The sequence below is a fragment of the Prionailurus bengalensis genome, chromosome B4 (genome assembly GCF_016509475.1).
Source record: "Prionailurus bengalensis isolate Pbe53 chromosome B4, Fcat_Pben_1.1_paternal_pri, whole genome shotgun sequence".
NCBI classification, from domain to species: Eukaryota; Metazoa; Chordata; class Mammalia; order Carnivora; family Felidae; genus Prionailurus; species Prionailurus bengalensis.
Window position 1 is genome coordinate 74,029,081 of NC_057358.1, and position 17,371 is coordinate 74,046,451.

The 17,371-nt window shown below is 46.0% G+C and overlaps 1 protein-coding gene and 1 long non-coding RNA gene across 3 annotated transcripts; one reads left to right on the forward strand and one right to left on the reverse strand.

The window, feature by feature from the left end:
* Window positions 1-230: 230 nt before the first annotated feature.
* PCED1B (PC-esterase domain containing 1B) lies at window positions 231-14,465 on the forward strand. 2 transcript variants are annotated; one of them, XM_043563602.1, is made up of 2 exons: window positions 231-767; window positions 12,826-14,465. In XM_043563602.1, the coding sequence occupies exon 2, from the start codon at window positions 12,874-12,876 to the stop codon at window positions 14,170-14,172; it is 1,299 nt and encodes a 432-aa protein (XP_043419537.1). In that variant the 5' UTR covers window positions 231-767; window positions 12,826-12,873; the 3' UTR covers window positions 14,173-14,465. The 2 variants fall into 2 exon arrangements, with proteins under 2 accessions (XP_043419537.1, XP_043419536.1); XM_043563601.1 differs by lacking the exon at window positions 231-767 and adding an exon at window positions 5,477-5,608.
* Window positions 773-5,239, reverse strand: LOC122473285. The gene is made up of 2 exons (XR_006294636.1): window positions 4,550-5,239; window positions 773-1,734 (listed from the first exon to the last, which is right to left on the reverse strand). It is a non-coding gene; the product is annotated as an uncharacterized LOC122473285 (long non-coding RNA).
* Window positions 14,466-17,371: the final 2,906 nt, after the last annotated feature.

Sequence of the window (17,371 nt, forward strand, 5' to 3'; positions counted from 1 at the left end):
ACCGCTCTCCAGGTCCCTGCCGGTTTCCCGGCGGAACAGCAGAGGAGAAATCGGCAGGTCCTCGTGGGTCGGCCACTGTCTGAGCTTACTGGAGGCCTGTAGTTCTCCATAGTTCTGGGATGGGCTCTTCCACGCACAGGGCGGCGGGAGGGGAAAGGAGAGGATTTGGAGGCGTTGTGTCAACTAATGCAGCACACGAACGTGCATCACAAATCCATTTGAAGAGGGAACCGTCTGCTTCTTATCATCCCCTCCTGTTCTCTTTTCTCACTTCCCCTTCCTCTCCCCTCTTTCGGTCCTTCCCCACTCTGCCTTTTCAGCGGGGCGCAAGCTACAAGGCAGGAAGAACCGAGGGTCTGAGTTGTGAAAACAAAACAAAGTTTAAGAGTCAGTAAATACAAGCTACACCCAGATTACTGAGAAAAGTGAAATAAAAACCAGCTCGGAGCCAAATTCCGGGAAGATGCTGGATGTTGGACTGACTTCGTGTTTTCACATTTGTTGCCTTGAAGCTTTGGTCATTAGTCTTCCGGTTCCTAATACAAAAAAGTAAATGCTGACTCGTGTCATTGGCCTCAGATACCACCGGAAATGGCATCTTCTCCCCAGCCGCTGGCTCATAAGCATAGAAGCACCCAGGGGTGAACTTATCTGCCTTCCAGCCCAGGCCTGGCCTTCTGATCTACAGCCGAGAAAGGAGCCCGTCTAGGGAAGAGATCTCGGATCAACTGAGAGGTACATTTTCAAATCACCAGTTACTGTAATGAGTAAGTACTTTCCAGTTTTCCCATTTTATTTTAAGTATTAATTAGGATCCTCATTTCTTGGGCACTTACTGTAGAGAGGAATCACCGTCCTAACCCCCTTCACCCTACCCCCACTTAACTGGACAGCCCTGAAGAGACAACTGTTATTTTGTAATAAGAAAGATTTATGAACAATACTCTACCCTATCTCTAAAAACGTACAGTAAAAAGAGACAGCCAGTTGTGAACAGGAGAAAGGATGTGAAGCATCGGCTGTCTGTGCAATCTTGTATGTTGTGGTTGACCACAAAGGCTTGGCATCAGTTTTGACTCCCAGCTCTGCTTTTTATAAAACAGACGACCTTGGGCAGACAACTTCATCTTCCAAACTTAATTTTTGAATGTGTAAAATGGAGAAAAATAAAATACCAATGTCACAGATAACCAGGTAAAACACTTGGTATACTGGTGGAGTGGACACCAAATGTTACTGAATAACAAGTGAAGTTAGCATTTCTCAGTAATAAATTAAGTCCTTCATTTGACTGGAAAGCTCTCTTAACGAGCAACATCCCAACCCTTGAACATGCAGACGTGGCTCGAGAATAACAACAACGAACATGTGCAAAGTTTACAGAGCATTGCATCTGATTTCCACAGTTAACCCTGGTGAGTGCAGAGCCGTTGACATGATTTTGTCACTGAGGGATAGAGAAGCCGAAAGCCCGGCTGAACCTGGCAGCAGGAAGGGAAGCTCACGGGTCCAAACTCGGAGCTGAAGGGAGGAAAACAGGACTTGAAAAAAGCCAGTGTCAGAGTGAGATTGCCCGTTCCATTCTCCAGGCGAGCTTCTCTCCTCTTGGACCTTGTCTCTCTTCTGGTTCCAAGCCCTGCAGCTTAAAACTGGCAAAGTCCTTGGTCCCACTGCTGCCAACACACGGAGCGGTGGGAACGCAGGTCTTCCAGATCCGTCTATAGCATAGTGTAGCTAGGGAACAAGGCGGACGAGAGACTGACTCTTAGAATCCCATTTAATTCAACCTTTTTATAGGGCCCTGGGGTGGCTCAGTCGGTTAACCATCTAACTCCTGCTTTCAGCTCAGGTCATGATCTCATGGTTTGTAAGATCAAACGCTGCATTGGGAGCCTGCTTGGGATTCTCTCCCTCTCTCTCTCTCTCTCTCTCTCTCTCTCTCTCTCTCTGCCCTTCTTCACTTGGTCTCTATCTCTCTCTCAAAGGACAAAAAAAAATTAAAAGCTCTTTCCTGTGATCTCCTTAGAGGAGCACTGGAGGCCACTTCTCCCATCTGAATGCTGAAAACACAGGAGATGAAGTGAGCTCAGAGGTGGGAAACCCCAGCCTGCTGACTCAGCCTAACGTTCACATCACTGCTTAAAATGGCTCTTGTGGCCATTCCTGGAGACAGAACTTTCAGAATCCAAGCTGTTCATCTGTTGAAAGCAACTTAGTCTTTATTGGCTCCCCATCACCCTTCCTTTCCAACCATGGGAAAATTTTATTCAAATACTGGTTAGAATCTGGAGTAGTCAGCATAAGTATAAAGAATTTCTAAGTACAAACAGAGCTTAGCACAGCACTGAGTTTTCCACTGACCCATTAGGAGGAGGAATTAACTATCAGTGAATGAAAGCTGAACTGAGTTAACTTCATCCCTGCTGTTTCCTCATGGAAAAATTTAAAGCTGTGTACAAAACATTGCTTTGATTTGTTTTTCAACAGGGAATAAAAAGGAAAACGGTATGCAAATATTATTTTTCTAGATAAGACTATTTTTTCCTCTTCATTTCAACAAATATTTATAGCTGGGGTTAAAAGCTCAGGTTTTGGAGCCATAATTCCTCTTAAAGAAACAAAACAATATCTTTGGCTTATCTAATCAATCAGAAGATTCATTGGCAATGACAGACTAGTTATGCCTTTTCCTAGCTGCACCATCTTGGGTGATTTACATAACCTCTCCAAGCCTCAGTTTCCTTATTCATAGAGTGAAGATAATAATAGTCCTTACCTCATGAGTGGGCCCGGCAGGCAGTAACTGCTCAATGAATGCTAACCATTATGCAGAGGGGTAGAACGGTGGGGTGAGACCCACCCTCCAGGACTAGGATATACTGGGGTAGTTAATTATAGTACAAAATAGAACCAAGGACTACGTCAGGGCATCTGTCAGAAGGAGGAGGGACTTTCCTGTCTGGGGAAAAAAGGGAGGCTTTCAGACAGAACTTCATTTGAAACTGGATCTTAAGGCAGAAACAGAATTTCAGTAGAAGGGGTGCCTGGGGGGCTCAGTGGTTTAAGATTCCGACTTCAGCTCAGGTCATGACCTCAAGGTTCCTGGGTTCGAGCCCCGCATAGGGCTCTGTGCTGACAGCTCAGAGCCTGGAGCCTGCTTTGTATCCTATGTCTCCCTCACTCTCTCTCTCTGCCCCTCCCCCTCTTGTGCTCTGTCTCTCTTTCGCTCAAAAATAAATAATAATAGGGGCGCCTGGGTGGCGCAGTTGGTTGAGCGTCCGACTTCAGCCAGGTCACGATCTCGCGTTCCGGGAGTTCGAGCCCCGCGTCAGGGTCTAGGCTGATGGCTCGGAGCCTGGAGCCTGTTTCCGATTCTGTGTCACCCTCTCTCTCTGTCCCTCCCCCGTTCATGCTCTGTCTCTCTGTCCCAAAAATAAACGTTGGAAAAAAAATAAATAAATAATAAACATTAAAAAATTTAAAAAAAATAATTTCAATAGAGGAGGGGGTTAGGGAGCACTGATGCTGAGCCACAGAGCAAACACGAAGAGGTGAGAAAAAGCTCAGAGTATACACAGGCTCTAAAATTCATCCACAGGCATTGGGGAGCGGCACAGAAGGAAGGATCCTATCTTGGGTTAAAAAACAAAGTTTATAAATACAACATGTTGGGCTTATGCTAGCATATCAAATGAAAGTGAAGATACAAAATTCAAAAGCCTAGATGATCACATTTTATGTGAGAACACGGAAACTAAAAACCATGCCATTTTAGAAGTCTTCAAAAGTAAAAAGACACACTTTCTTTATTTCTTATGTTTATTCATTTTTGAGGAGAGAGAGAGGGAGGGAGGGAGGGAGGGGCAGAGAGAGAGGGGGGACAGAGGATCTGAAGGGCAGACAGCAGTGAGCCAGATGTGGGGCTCGAACTCACGAACCAGGAGATCATGGCCTGAGCTGAAGTTGGACGCTCAACCGACTGAGCCACCCAGGCGCCCCAAAGACACACTTTCTTAAGAATTAAGAATAATTTACGGAAAGTACAAGAGGTAATCATAAAATCTAAAACAGAGGTGAACTCGATCGCTGTGCTCAGCTTCCCAAAATATATTGCAACACCCTTCTCCCTAAAGCATATCCTCAAGAATCCCATCTTATTTTTTAATGCCAGGAAATAGTTGAACGGTTCTCCGTCCAGGCTCTCATTCAAGGATTTTGAGGTTTCAGGAAGAGTGGAGACAGCCATATTCAGAGGCAGAGGTGATTTCCACCTGGTTATCCCCAACCAAAGTGGCAAGCCTCAATGATACATCAGCTCTCTGAAAATGCACAGCAAGAATATGCTGCCGTCATTCCCACAAAGGATCTGATATTTACCTTTAGGAAGATTGTCCAAAGGTCACAAGAGAATTATCTTAGGAATTCAGCCATGGTTTGATGGTAGGATAAATTGGCGTCTAGAGAATTTGAAAGTGATAAGAGGCCCACACAGAAGGTTACTCGTTGCCCCCTCCCCTTCCCCACCCCCTGGGAACTTCATTCCACTCACCTGAATGCGTCTGGACCTCAGGAGACAAGTTTGGGCTGGCTTAATTTATTGAGCACTTAAAAACGCGGTGGACCTCACGCTAGTGACTTCGTTCATTTAACCCTCGCTTCTAAAGAGATTCGTGGTATTATTCTCGTTTTGCTGATGAGGGTTCTGGAGTGCAAAAAAATGACTTAAACGGCCCTGGGTCTCAGAGGCTCGTAAGCGGTGGAACCGGATATAAACCCGGGGAGCTGATTCCGAGCCCCCCTCTGAGCCACTGGGCTTTGCCGCAATTCAGGAGGCATCTGCATACAAATGGTGATTGATAAGGAGACTTGGATAATTTGTTTCCATCCGAAGTGGGACTTTTTCTGGTGGGGGGAAGGGTGCTGTGAATAATTGCGCTGGAAAAACAGGGGGCAAACCTGAACAGTTTGGGGCAAACAGAAATGTGAGAGTGGAGGGATTTACCCAGGGAAAGAGTGTTGAAGAAAAGAAGAAAGGAGCCCATTAGTAGGTCTTGAGAAAGACCAACAGTAGAGGAGTTGCCCGAGAAAGAGAAACTCACACCGGATCCTGGGGGAGGTGAGCCGGGATACTGGAGTGTCAGCCTGGGGCAGTTTTCCTCAGGGAGTCACCTGGGGCGCCCGCAAGACCCCAGGAGCTGGGAAGGCTTTGGGTGATAAGGCCCACGAGGTGGCCTTTAACAGGAGCGGCCGGGAAATCACTGGTGATTTACTGACCAACATTTCTTGGGTTTGGTGGAGTTGGAAGCCAAATGAAAGTAACAGGAGTGAGTGGGAGGTGAGGCCCCAGCCACAGCCCGTGCAAATAACCCGTTTCCAAAGTGGCCTTGGAGGGGAAGCAAAAGATAGGACTGTCCTGGAGGTGGAGTCAAAGAAGTTTCCTTTCTTTTTGAAAGCAAGAAACCAGAATGCGTTTAGTGCTTAAGGGAAGGAACCGGCCACAGGAGAGGGAAGAAAAAGTAGAATGCGTAATGACCCCCTCTCCAGGGGACAGCGTGGAGCAAAGTTCCTGAGCCGCCAGAGCTGAGGAATTACCTTTACACCTGAGCAGGTACAGCTGTGCCTCTGCGGGAGGAAGGGGGCACCGTGGGCTGGAGGGCTTGATGCAGGGGAACGGGAGCGAGGTGCCGTCTGCGGGCTCGGGTTTTCTCTGCCGTCCCAGCGGGGAGGGGTTGTTGTGCGCGCCAGGCGCTGTACTAGGCCCTTGACAAACAGTGACGTGATCTCTTTTCGTCTTCACGGCGGATCGGTGATCGGTAGGCGATCTACCTCACTTTACCTCCAGAGGAGGCGGTGGCTCAGAACGGTAGGCAGTCGGCCCAAGCGCACACGGCTGCTTGGGGCCAGAGTCCACGCCTGACTTGAGTGTCTCCAGGGAAGGGAAGGCCGGCTGCCTGTCTTTCCGTTATCTTTCGGTCTCAGAGTAATAAGAGGTAGGAAGTTAGCGAATACAGTTTAAATACTGATTGGAGACCGGAATGTGGAAGTTTGTCATAGACTGCACATGATTGAAATAGTATGTTTGTTTATAGGGATTGCTTTGATAGTTTTACCCTAGGAGATCCTTTCGTAAAACAGGAGTTGTTTCTTTCTCTTTTCTTTTTTTTTATGGGGCTATTGAATAAAAGCTCCATAGTTTGTTTCGTTTTTATAGAAGTCACCTGCATATCAGGTATTATGAAGCCACCCTTCATTTGTAAAGGATGCTACCTGCATTTCGTTCTAAAATCCGTAAGAAAATTTTATATTAGACTGTTCCCACAGGGAAAATACGCTGCCTGGCAGATTTTTACACTTGGCCATTTTTACACTCTAAAAGTGTGTGAAATTCTTCTGTGGATACTTTATTGCAAAAGAATCCCAAATTTAAGATTGTGGCCCCAGGGGGATGGTGCTGATACACCTCGATTATGTCCGCGGTGAGTCCTGCCTCCACCAGGAAAACCTGCAGCCCACTTCGTTGCCTGCCTTCCTTCTTCCTTCCTTCCTTTCACCGTTCACCTTTATTTATTTTTGAGAGACAGAGTGTGAGCGGGGGAGAGGCAAAGAGAGAGGGAGACACAGAATCAGCCTCCAGGCTCCAAGCTGTCAGCACAGAGCCCAACGCGGGGCCCAAACTCACGGACCCCGAGATCATGACCTGAGCTGAAGTCGGACACTTAACCGACTGAGCCACTCAGCGCTCCACGTGGAGCCCACTTTGAAGATCACTATTCTAGGTTTCAGTTTTCCATTTCCGTCACTTGTGTTTGAGATTTTAGATGTGGTGCATAAGGATTCATTCCCTGAATAGCCAAGTAAGAAATATGGGCCATATAGGGATGGGGTAGAGGAACCTTGACAGTAGTTGGGGGATGTGAGTCACTTTGCAGAATGACAACTGTCACAGCCCCCAGATAGACACAGGTGATCTCCAATTTGTACTGAATTAATTCATGGGCTGCAGAGCTGAGGCCTATTTTAGAGGGGAAGTTACCTGGAGTGGGGGATTAGAATCCCAACTTTCTAGGGGCTGATATTTGCAAAGAATTTGCGTTCTTTACCATAGTAAATTATTTACCGTAATATTTCACACTATTTTATGTATTTTTTAAAAATTTGCTCTCAGGGGCACCTGGGTGTCTCAGTCGGCTTCAGCTCAGGTCATGATCTCACGGTTTGTGGGTTCGAGCCCTGCATCGGGCTCTGTGCTGACAGTTTAGAGCCTGGAGCCTGCTTCGAATTCTGTGTCTCCCTCTCTCTCTCTGCTCCTCCCCTGCTCATGCTCTCTCTCTCTCCTTCATAAATAAATAAATAAATAAATAAATAAATAAATAAATAAAATTTGCTCTCAGAACCACTTTTAAACATAGTAGGCCGGCATTATTTTCCCCTTTTTTGTGTTATATGGAAAAGAGTGTGTGTTAACGGACTTGCCCCAGATCAAAAGAGCAGTCTCTTGAGAATCAGCAATCCTCAGGCCATTCATTAAGCTTTCCCAAAGAGAAGTTTGAATTGTTTGTTTTTCTTCTTAGAAAACTTACTGTGACACACAATTTAATTTTTGACAAGTTTAAATCCCGCTTAGAAAATTCAGCAAATGCCAAGACACAGCGGTAAATTCGTGAAAAATAATAATCTTATTTGTACTATCTGTTCCGTTTAAATAGATGTAAGGGGATCTTGGAAAGTTCCACACATTGATTTGATTACGAAAAATGCAGGTAGAAGAAAATGAACTATTTATATTCCCAACATAATGTTGCATTAAGATGGTTAGTCTTATGCAAGAAATTTTTTAACTAGTTGCAAGTACTTCCTATAACTAATCAAAACAACATCCTAATTGTTAGTGTTTACCTCTGATTTAAGGCTTCTCTGCAGGGTCTCTAGAGCAACTGACCTATATCTGTGTCTGTCTTCCTGTAACTAAAGATCAGTAAGAAAAGAAATTAACCTAAGTTCTACAACACGTTGATGAATGAAAAACAAATGTTATGTGTTTGGCTCGTGATAGTTATACAAGCAATAGTCAGTGATTTATAAGTCTTGGTGCTTATGAAGGTATTAAAAAATTAAATTACCCCCAAACAGAAATCTAGGCAAAATACTTGAAAGTAATTTATTGTAGTAGTAGCCATTATTAATGCATATTTCTGTAAGAGTGTTAGTCAACGTCCAAATAGAAAGCATGGAACTAGGGGCGCCTGGGTGGCTCAGTCAGTTAAGCGTCCGACTTCGGCTCAGGTCATGATCTCACGGTTCATGAGTTGGAGCCCCGCGTCAGGCTCTGTGCTGACAGCTCGGAGCCTGGAGCCTGCTTCAGATTCTGTGTCCCCTCTCTCTGACCCTCCCCCGCTCATTCTCTCTCTCACTCTCTCCCTCTCTGTCTCAAAAATAAATAAATATTCAAAAAATTTAAAAAAAGAAAGCATGGCACTAACTTATGATTTGAGGAATCATCATCAAACTCTTTAAAAAAAAAAGTTTTAATTTGACGTTGGAATCACACCTTGCAAGGATCACCCAAATACCTCCTCTCCCCCTCCTGACTCTTCCATCTGGCTTTGGCGCTTCGTTTACATATATCCACTGTAGCCACTGGCACCTTCTACAATACTTGCCTTTCTGAGTCCGTTTCCTTTCCCCTCCTCTTGAGAGAAGAGACTGCCTTTTTATACCTAGTCCTTCCATCTAGCACAATAGCTGGTTCTCAGTGACCTTTACTGAATGAATGAATGAGTGAATGAATCTATCTATAAAACAGCTACCAAAACTAATAAGGGAGTTGAGCACATTTGAAGCACATTTTTAGCCTAGGCTAAAAAGCCCCAAAATCTGTTTTCAACTCCCTTTTTTGTTTCATTTTTTTTTTTATAAATAAACACTTTGAAATTGGAACGTACCAGCCTTTTTTTTTTTTTTTTTAGAACAGAGAAGATTTAACTCTCAAGTTTTCTTCCTTCACTACCTCCACCCCCCAGAAGTCACTTTTGTTTTTGTTAGGTTTTTTTTAATGCTTGGTATCTTAGTTTAAATGATTCTTTCCCAGGGCGAGAATCCGAAGGGTGTCTGATTTGCTACTCCTGTTACAGGGGTGGCGCTCTTTATCAAGAATTTCATGAATTTCCTTTCAGTTTAGCTTCTGACTGGAGTGCTCTTTCCCAGTCATTTTCTCCCCTCTTCTTTTCCACAGTCTGATCTGCTCACAGGCTCCATTTGCAGAAGGACGATGAGAAATTCCCAGGGAGACGTTTTGCCCAGTGTTGACGCTGAACCCTTGTAGCTGCATTTGGGTGGGTTAAGTTCACTGGTGGGGACAGAGGGCAGCCAGAATTCCTCAAACACTGTGAGAGGCCTGGGAGTCTGCAGAATTTTGTTTTGGTTGTTCTGAAATCCAGGTCACTTAAATTTTTGCGTGTCTTTTGGTTGAGATCAAGGGATGGGATGAAATATGTATACTCTCACTCACAGCCCCCCAGCCCGAGTAGGCATAAACCACCTTTCTCCGGCTCGCAGAGGAAATAGTTGCCTGCCTTTGCATAAAGACCTACCAAGGCACTCTTCTCTCCTGTCTTCAAATATCTCCGGGACATGGGCCAAGATCTTGTATTCGCACCAGTCCACAGGGCATTCTGTTGTAAAGGATGCAGGGCATTCTGTTGTAAAGGATGTCTCCTACCGAGAGACCAGAGACCGACTTTGGCGTTCATGGCTTTAAATTTTAGCTCCATCAGATCACATAGGAATATCCTTCCCTGTAAAACGGAACTAATAAAAATTATCTCATAAATGGGATTACATTTGTAAAGCTACTGGCATCCAGTAGCCACTCAACAAACACAGATTTTTGCTTTTCTTCAAAATCTTTCACTTAGGTCATATCATTTGCTCTTCACAGAACCCTGCTGGGCAAACGGCACACGTTCTGTAAGCACCCCCCACCCTTTTCATAGATGATTAACCTGGTGTTTTGAAACTTGCTCAGTAATAATAATAACAACGAACTCTTATCCATGCTTGCTACTTGTCGGGCATTGTTCTAACCATTTTACATTTAGTCCTCACAAGTCTATGAAGTGAGCGCTAAAATTCCCATTTCACAGATGAGGACCATTAAGGCAGTGAAAGGCTACGTCATTGCCCAAGGACAAAGAGCTGGCAAATAGAATAGTTGAGATTCAAACCCAAGTAGTGTTGCTCCGAAAGAAGTGCTCTTCACCAGTATACTTCAGTGCCCCTCTTTCCCACGGTTTTTAACTAGTAGATTGGATTCCCATCTGTGAGTCCCAAGTCTAGAGCACACTTCAGACTCAGAGGAGGAATGCATTAGGTCCAGTAAACAAAATACCCTCCTGGAGACAGCACCAGGTTATCCGATCTGCCAGCCGGGACTAGGCACACAGTAGGACCAGAGAGCCAGCCCAGGGAAGGTGCACACAGCCCAGCAGCATGAGAAGCTGAGACGCCCTGGGAGGAGATTTCCCTCTTCACTTTGCCCTTTGGAGACTGGGGTCTAGGGCAAAGGAGGACTATTTGTTCACAGAGACCCTGAAGGTCCACAGCACCTGTTCATTCAATGGTACTTAGCGCTCTTTGTATTGTACTTAGCCGTGAATATTTCTGAAGGGCTCCTGAAGGGCGTGACCAGGTTTTACTCATTTTTCTACCCTCCATGTGGAGCCCATAGTAGGTACTTAACAAGTGTGAGCTGGATGAATAAATGGTTGCAAACCAAGGGACATCCCTGAGCCCCAAAGGGATTTGGGGTTTGCTTTATGTTTTATTTTGTTGCACCGCAATGAACTACATCTCATTTTTAAGCTTTTTTTTCTGATAGCGAAAACATTTAAATGAAGATTCTTTGGGGACAAATAAGCCAATATTTTCAACTCTTCTCTTAGGGCAACTCTTTTATATTCTACCCATTTTCATGTTTTTATGTTTGTACATTACCCATTTAAAACCACAAATAGTATGACTTTTAGAAACTGAATGTGTGATTTAATAATAGCCATCCACCCCCACCTATTAAAATGCTTCCTAATGCATACAAGCCTACAAATATCAAGCCACAATGGATTTTATTGACTTCTGTGTAAGTGTATGAAGTGGATGCCATGTTCCTCTCCATCTGAGATTTGTTGGTAATATTGGACTGTGTTTCTCCCTTGTAATCATTAATGGGCATGGTTGTAAATGGCAGCTTTAAAATAAACGTAAACTGGGGTGCCTGGGTGGCTCAGTCGGTTAAGCGTCCGACTTCGGCTCAGGTCACGATCTCGCAGTCCGCGGGTTCGAGCCCCGCGTCGGGCTCTGGGCTGATGGCTCGGAGCCTGGAGCCTGCTTCCGATTCTGTGTTTCCCTCTCTCTCTGCCCCTCCCCCGTTCATGCTCTGTCTCTCTCTGTCCCAAAAATAAATAAACGTTGAAAAAAAATAAACATAAACTGAAGTTTTGAAGATGAGTTTCACAACTCTTAACATTTTATTCAATGTGCTGAGGAGGAAAAACTTTTCTTCTACCCTCTTAGGTTCAGTATCTGGGGCCCTGTGAATTAAACAGAGACAGGTTAAAAGGAGAAAAAGCACACCATTTTTGTTAATATTTATGTGTGCAAGAGTTCACCAAAAAGAAATGAAACTCAAAGAAGCAGATTCGGGGGCTTACATATTATTTTAACAAAGGCAAAGGGGCTTGGGCTTCATGTGATGATGAATTGTGGGGAAGAACTCAGAAATATATAGGGGGACTAATGGAAAATCAGGGCTATTTTAGTAAAGTCTCTTTATGCAAACTCATCTTGGTGTCGACAACTCCCTGTCTTCTTCCTTGACTCTTCTCTCCCTGGTGGGGGAAGGATCACCTGCGCCAAAGGGAAATTTGTACACTGCTTTTAAGCAAATAAGGGAAGTTCTGAGAACACTTCCTATGTCTGTTGATTCTTAATTGCTTTCAGCTCAAAATAATCCTTACACCAAAATGGCATCTTTGGGGATGGTGTATTCTGATCTGCTTCCTACGGAAAGTAAAGAATATTACAGCTGAAACGTGTGCATTACTTCCAATGTTACTGCCTTTTTCACAAGTCCTATTTGCAAAACAAAAACAAAAAAACCACACACACACACAAACAAAAATCCAGCAGCTTCCTTGTTAAGGAAATCTGTTTTCATATGTTTTCTGACCTGGCACCTGTACTTTTCTGTTGTTTGTGGCATTTCCGTGAGTTCTTTTTAAATTATTAAAAGTAAGGTACAATTATATAAAGTCTATTTACAAAAAAGGGGAGAAGGCAAGTCATCCATAGCCGGACCTTTTCTATTACGAACTACGCTTTTGCATATTTTCTTTCAGTGTTATCTACATGCTATAGTTGGAGTGAGGCAGGGCATGTAACATATCACCACAGGCTCTGTGCTGTTGCTTGCTCACTGTGCTCATTACTGAGCAGCTGCAGGGTTGACCTCAGCACTCTTCAGTCCTCAGACACCTGAGCTGCCTGCCCAGGGGCAGTCTGACTTCTAGCCAGGGGACGAGGGCCTGTGGGGTTGGCCGCCTCTGGCCCGGTGGAACTTGGGCCTCCAAGAGCCGCTGCAGAGGCTCACAGGTTAAGGTGAAGCCTGGCCGATGGGCTTATGGCTCCGGGCTCCCTTCTTGCTCTCTTCCCACTGCCAGGCTGAGGGGAGTGGACTTCCCAGGCCAACCCTCCATCCCCTTGCCTGAGTCTTGCCACACGAGGGCCCGCCCAGGGTGGGTCCCTCCCAGCCACTCTCTCCTTCTGTCCTAGCAACCTGAAGACCTCCCGCGTGGAGAGGAAAGACCTAGGCAGCGCACCATGGCCGTCACGGCCCACCTGCTGGCCGCCGACGTGCAGCAGCTGCTCCACAACAAGTTCGTGGTCATCCTGGGAGACTCTGTCCAAAGGGCCGTGTACAAGGACCTGGTGCTCCTGCTGCAGAAGGACCTCCTGCTCACTCCCACCCAGCTCAAGGCCAAGGGGGAGGAGAGCTTTGAACGGGACAAGCTGGTGGACGGAGGCCAGCGGGGCCCCATGCACAACGGCACCCAGTACCGGGAGGTCCGCCAGTTCTGCTCCGACCACCACCTGGTGCGCTTCTACTTCCTGACGCGCGTGTACTCCAGCTACCTCGAGGCCATCCTGCAAGAGCTGCAGTCCAGCCAGCACGGCCCCCCGGACGTGATCATCATGAACTCCTGCCTCTGGGACCTCTCCAGGTACGGTCCGGACTCCTGGAAGAGCTACCTGGAGAACCTGGAGAGCCTGTTCGAGCGCCTGGGCCAGGTTCTGCCCGAGTCGTGCCTCCTGGTGTGGAACACAGCCATGCCCGTGGGCAAGAAGATCACCGCGGGCTTCCTCCCGCCGGAGCACCGGCCTGAGAATTCCTCCCTGAGAGACAGAGTCATCGCGGCCAACTTCCACAGCTCTGTGGAAGCGAAGAAGCACGGCTTCGATGTGCTGGACTTGCACTTCCACTTCCGCCACGCGGGGCGCCACCTGCAGCGGGACGGAGTGCACTGGGACGAGCTCGCGCACCGCCACCTCTCCCAGCTGCTGCTGGCCCACGTGGCCGACGCCTGGGGCGTGGATCTGCCCCGGAGGTACCCGGTGGGCCCCTGGATCCGGGATGGCCCCGCGAGGACCGGACCCGGCCGGGGAGTTGAGCGGCAGCCCCAGGCCAGCCCAGATCAACCGTCCATGCCTCCTGCCGGGTACCGACCCCTGCTCCCACTTCCCCATCTACCCCCGCCCCCGCCTCCCCTCCTGCCCTTGCCCCCACATCCTCGCCCGTTTCCCTTTCACCCTGTGATGACCAGATTCCTGTTAGGTCCCCGAGATCACTTTTCCGCCTCAGACCATCCTTTCCAGTCAGATCAGTTCTCCTCAAACCATTTCCATTCAGATGTCCCCTCGCCTACCCAGACAGGATTTTCCTTTGAAGATGATCCCCAGCCACCCAGGCCCCCTTTCCCCACACCCTACCTGCAGCGGGCCCCTGTGGTTCATAGGGGGTTTCCCCGGCATCTACCTCGTGGCCCCTATGTGCCCTGGGGTCGGCGGCCCAGATCTTCCAAGAGACAGGCCCCATCCCACCCACAGCCAAGGCCTCAATAAACTGACTTGGGGGCCTTACTCCTCATGGTGGACATGGACTGGGCAGATCATCTGACTCTCCTGAAACAGCCTGACCTTGTTAACAGAAGCCTTTGGTCCCTGCTTGGACTTCTTTTTGGTCATTGATGTTGCTAATAATGGCCTAGAAGAGCCCTTCAACCATTTTTGTTGGCTGTGGCCTTTTCCTCCAATCGCTGGCGGTGACCAAGCATTATTCCTGCCTCTCCACTCCCTGTCCTCTTTGTCTTTTTGTAAACCTAAAATTGAAATAAAGAAGTAGTTTCACAAAAGTAGTTGTAGATTTTGCGTGTGTCTGTATGTAATGGTGCCTCCCCTTTCCATTAAATAATTTGCTTAAAAAGCAAGGACGGTATCTGTTGACTTGAGTGTTTATGGCATCTACTTGGCAAACTATTCAAAGTGGAATTTGTCTAAAATCATTCTGAGGCTTTCCATAAAATACACCTGATTCCTTACGAATAAGCAGAAGAACTTTAATTTTTTGTGGGCTTTTCTAGAGATTCTCAAAGACTCATTGGATTTTAAAACTGGGAAGACTGGGGGCGCCTGGGTGGCTCAGTCGGTTAAGCGGCCGACCGGCTCAGATCATGATCTCGCAGTCCATGAGTTCGAGCCCTGTGTGGGGCTCTGTGCTGACAGCTCAGAGCCTGGAGCCTGTTTCAGATTCTGTCTCCCTCTCTCTGATCCTCCCCCGTTCATGCTCTGTCTCTCTCTGTCTCAAAAATAAATAAACGTTAAAAAAATTTTTTTTAAATAAAAAATAAAACTGGGAAGACTGAATATATAATATTTAATGCAAACAAGGTAACTGCAGCTAAGCATGGTGAGTAACTTGTTCTAGGTCACGCAAGAGCCCTCATCCACCAGTCTTTCCTACTTTATGGTATAACTTTCAAACCACAGGACTAATTTATACCAACTAATACCAAACCAAGAAGGACAGGTTACCAAACATGGTCCTTCTATGAAAATGATGGTGAAAACCCCTCATAGCTCCATAACTCCAGAAGTTTATTGGTTAGGTGTGCAATGAATTACATACGTACACTAGAGTGGATGGCATGCTTGTGACTTTATGATTTTTTGGACAGTCTTGAGTTCGCGACTTGAGAAAATTAGAAAAAAGTAAGTTGCATTCAATGGCAATGTCTATCGCCATCACAGAATAAAACTACCAGTGGGAAGGGAACACGCAGGACACGACTTGGACAGATGGCCATGGCCAGCTCTTCTCTGTTTTGTGGGAATGTTAACATCACCAAGACTTTATGTTCTAGGCCCTTTATCACCCTAGACTAGTGAAGTGTTAGCACTTAGATAAAATAGCCCAAACAGGTCATGACTAACATTGAATGATAGATTATTTCATTGGGTTGATTTGACTGGTTTATGAGCCCTCCCCTGGACCATTCCTGAACTTGACAAGTTCAAGTGTCAGAAAATGTTATCCCACAAAAAATGAAATTTGTGAAATCACACATACACACACACATATAGATGAGATCAGCTCTCTATAGAAGAAATACACAGCAGCTTTTAATCTACTAAAAAACCATGAAATTTGTGGGGAATAAGACCTTCGTCTTACTTACTTTGTGTCTTAAATCCCAGCGCAAATGTATAGCACTTAGTAAGTACTGAATACTGTTTCTTAAATAAATTAGTGAATGAATACGGGGTGTATAAGTCTTCCTGGTGAAACTTACCCAAGTCTCTGACATCTAATCACCATAGCACATCTGAAGGAATATTGCTGAAACAAACACGATGACGACATTCCAGGACTCTAGAAAGGTGGAGTCTGCATGTCAGAGTTTGCCAGAACATACCAGCAAACTCAGGACAGAGAGTACCTGTCCAACCAATGTAAATGTGCTAATCCCAAGGAGGAGATTAATGCACTGGGCTGTAAGATTTGGTGAAATTAGCCATCGATATGAGTCCGTTGCCTTCTTCTGGCTTCACATTCCCCAAGCAAGACAAAGCAGTGCTTAGTGATTTGAGTAAGCTCGCTCATTTAGTATTTATGTTTCCATGGATAAACAAATCAGTGGTGTGGTTTATATCTCTTAGGAGTCAGGCCAGTGTGTACTATTCCTCTTTAATCTGATCATACCTGACGAGGCAAGGGGAATGAGTTCTCACATATACATATATGTGAGAGGACCAGACATACACAGTGCTGAGGACCAGAGACCAGACACTGAATCAATGATGAATCCACTATAATACGACATGGATTAAACTGCACCAAGCACTTAACGGTCCTGTTTCTCTCAGAGGAATAGGAGTGCAGGTAGACTCAAGCAGGGACAATCTTTTCCTGCCCGGGTGTATTAATTTCCTGGGGCTGCTGTAATGAAAACCACAAACTTGGCGACCTAAAACAACACATACTTATGCTTTTAACAGTTCAGGAGCTCGAAAGTCCAAGCAGAATCTACCCAGGGTCCCGTGCCATCCCACAGGATCAGGCCTCTGCCTACCCCTGCCATGTCATCTTCTGGAACTCTCTTCTTTGCTGTTCACACTGGGCTTCCTTCTGTTCATGTTCGACATGCCAAGCTCTACCAGAAGTTGAGTCTTTGCCCTTGCTATTTCCTCTGCCTGGGATATCCCATATCCCCTGCCCCTGGTTTCTTTGGATATCTAACTCTTCATCCTTCCATCCACATTTTCCAAGTAACCTCCAAAGGCCTTTTAGAATCATGCCATCTAAAAGTACCATTAAGATCTACCGTGGCACTCGTTCTGTCCTTGAATTGCTTACCCGCCCCCCAGCAGTGGCTTTGGTAGCTGGCTGTGTGTTGGCCGCTCCCATTAGAAAGTAAGCTCTGTTGAGTCTCGTTCACTGTTGAATCACCAATGTCTAGTAGCACAGTGCCTGGCAAGGAAGGTGTTCAAGTATGTTTACTTTAGATAAATGTTCAAGAACGTTAATTCACATTGTGTACTCATGAGAATGCAACTGATATTAAAATTGAGCTGTAGAAGACCACTTTTTTTTTAGAAAATGTCTATAGAATTCTCCCTTTATCTAAGTCATTCTGGGTGGCTGGCACCCTTGAACTTCTTCACCCCCATGGGATTAGCCTGACAGCACCTTCAGTGCGAATTTCATACATAACGCCGAGCTTTCTTCTTTGCCTATTTTTACTTGCTACCTTGCTCCTTAAGT

What these genes read in the sequence shown, in the direction of transcription:
- PCED1B (XM_043563602.1), top strand. Translation starts at nt 12,874, where the DNA reads ATGGCCGTCACGGCCCACCTGCTGGCCGCCGACGTGCAGCAGCTGCTC.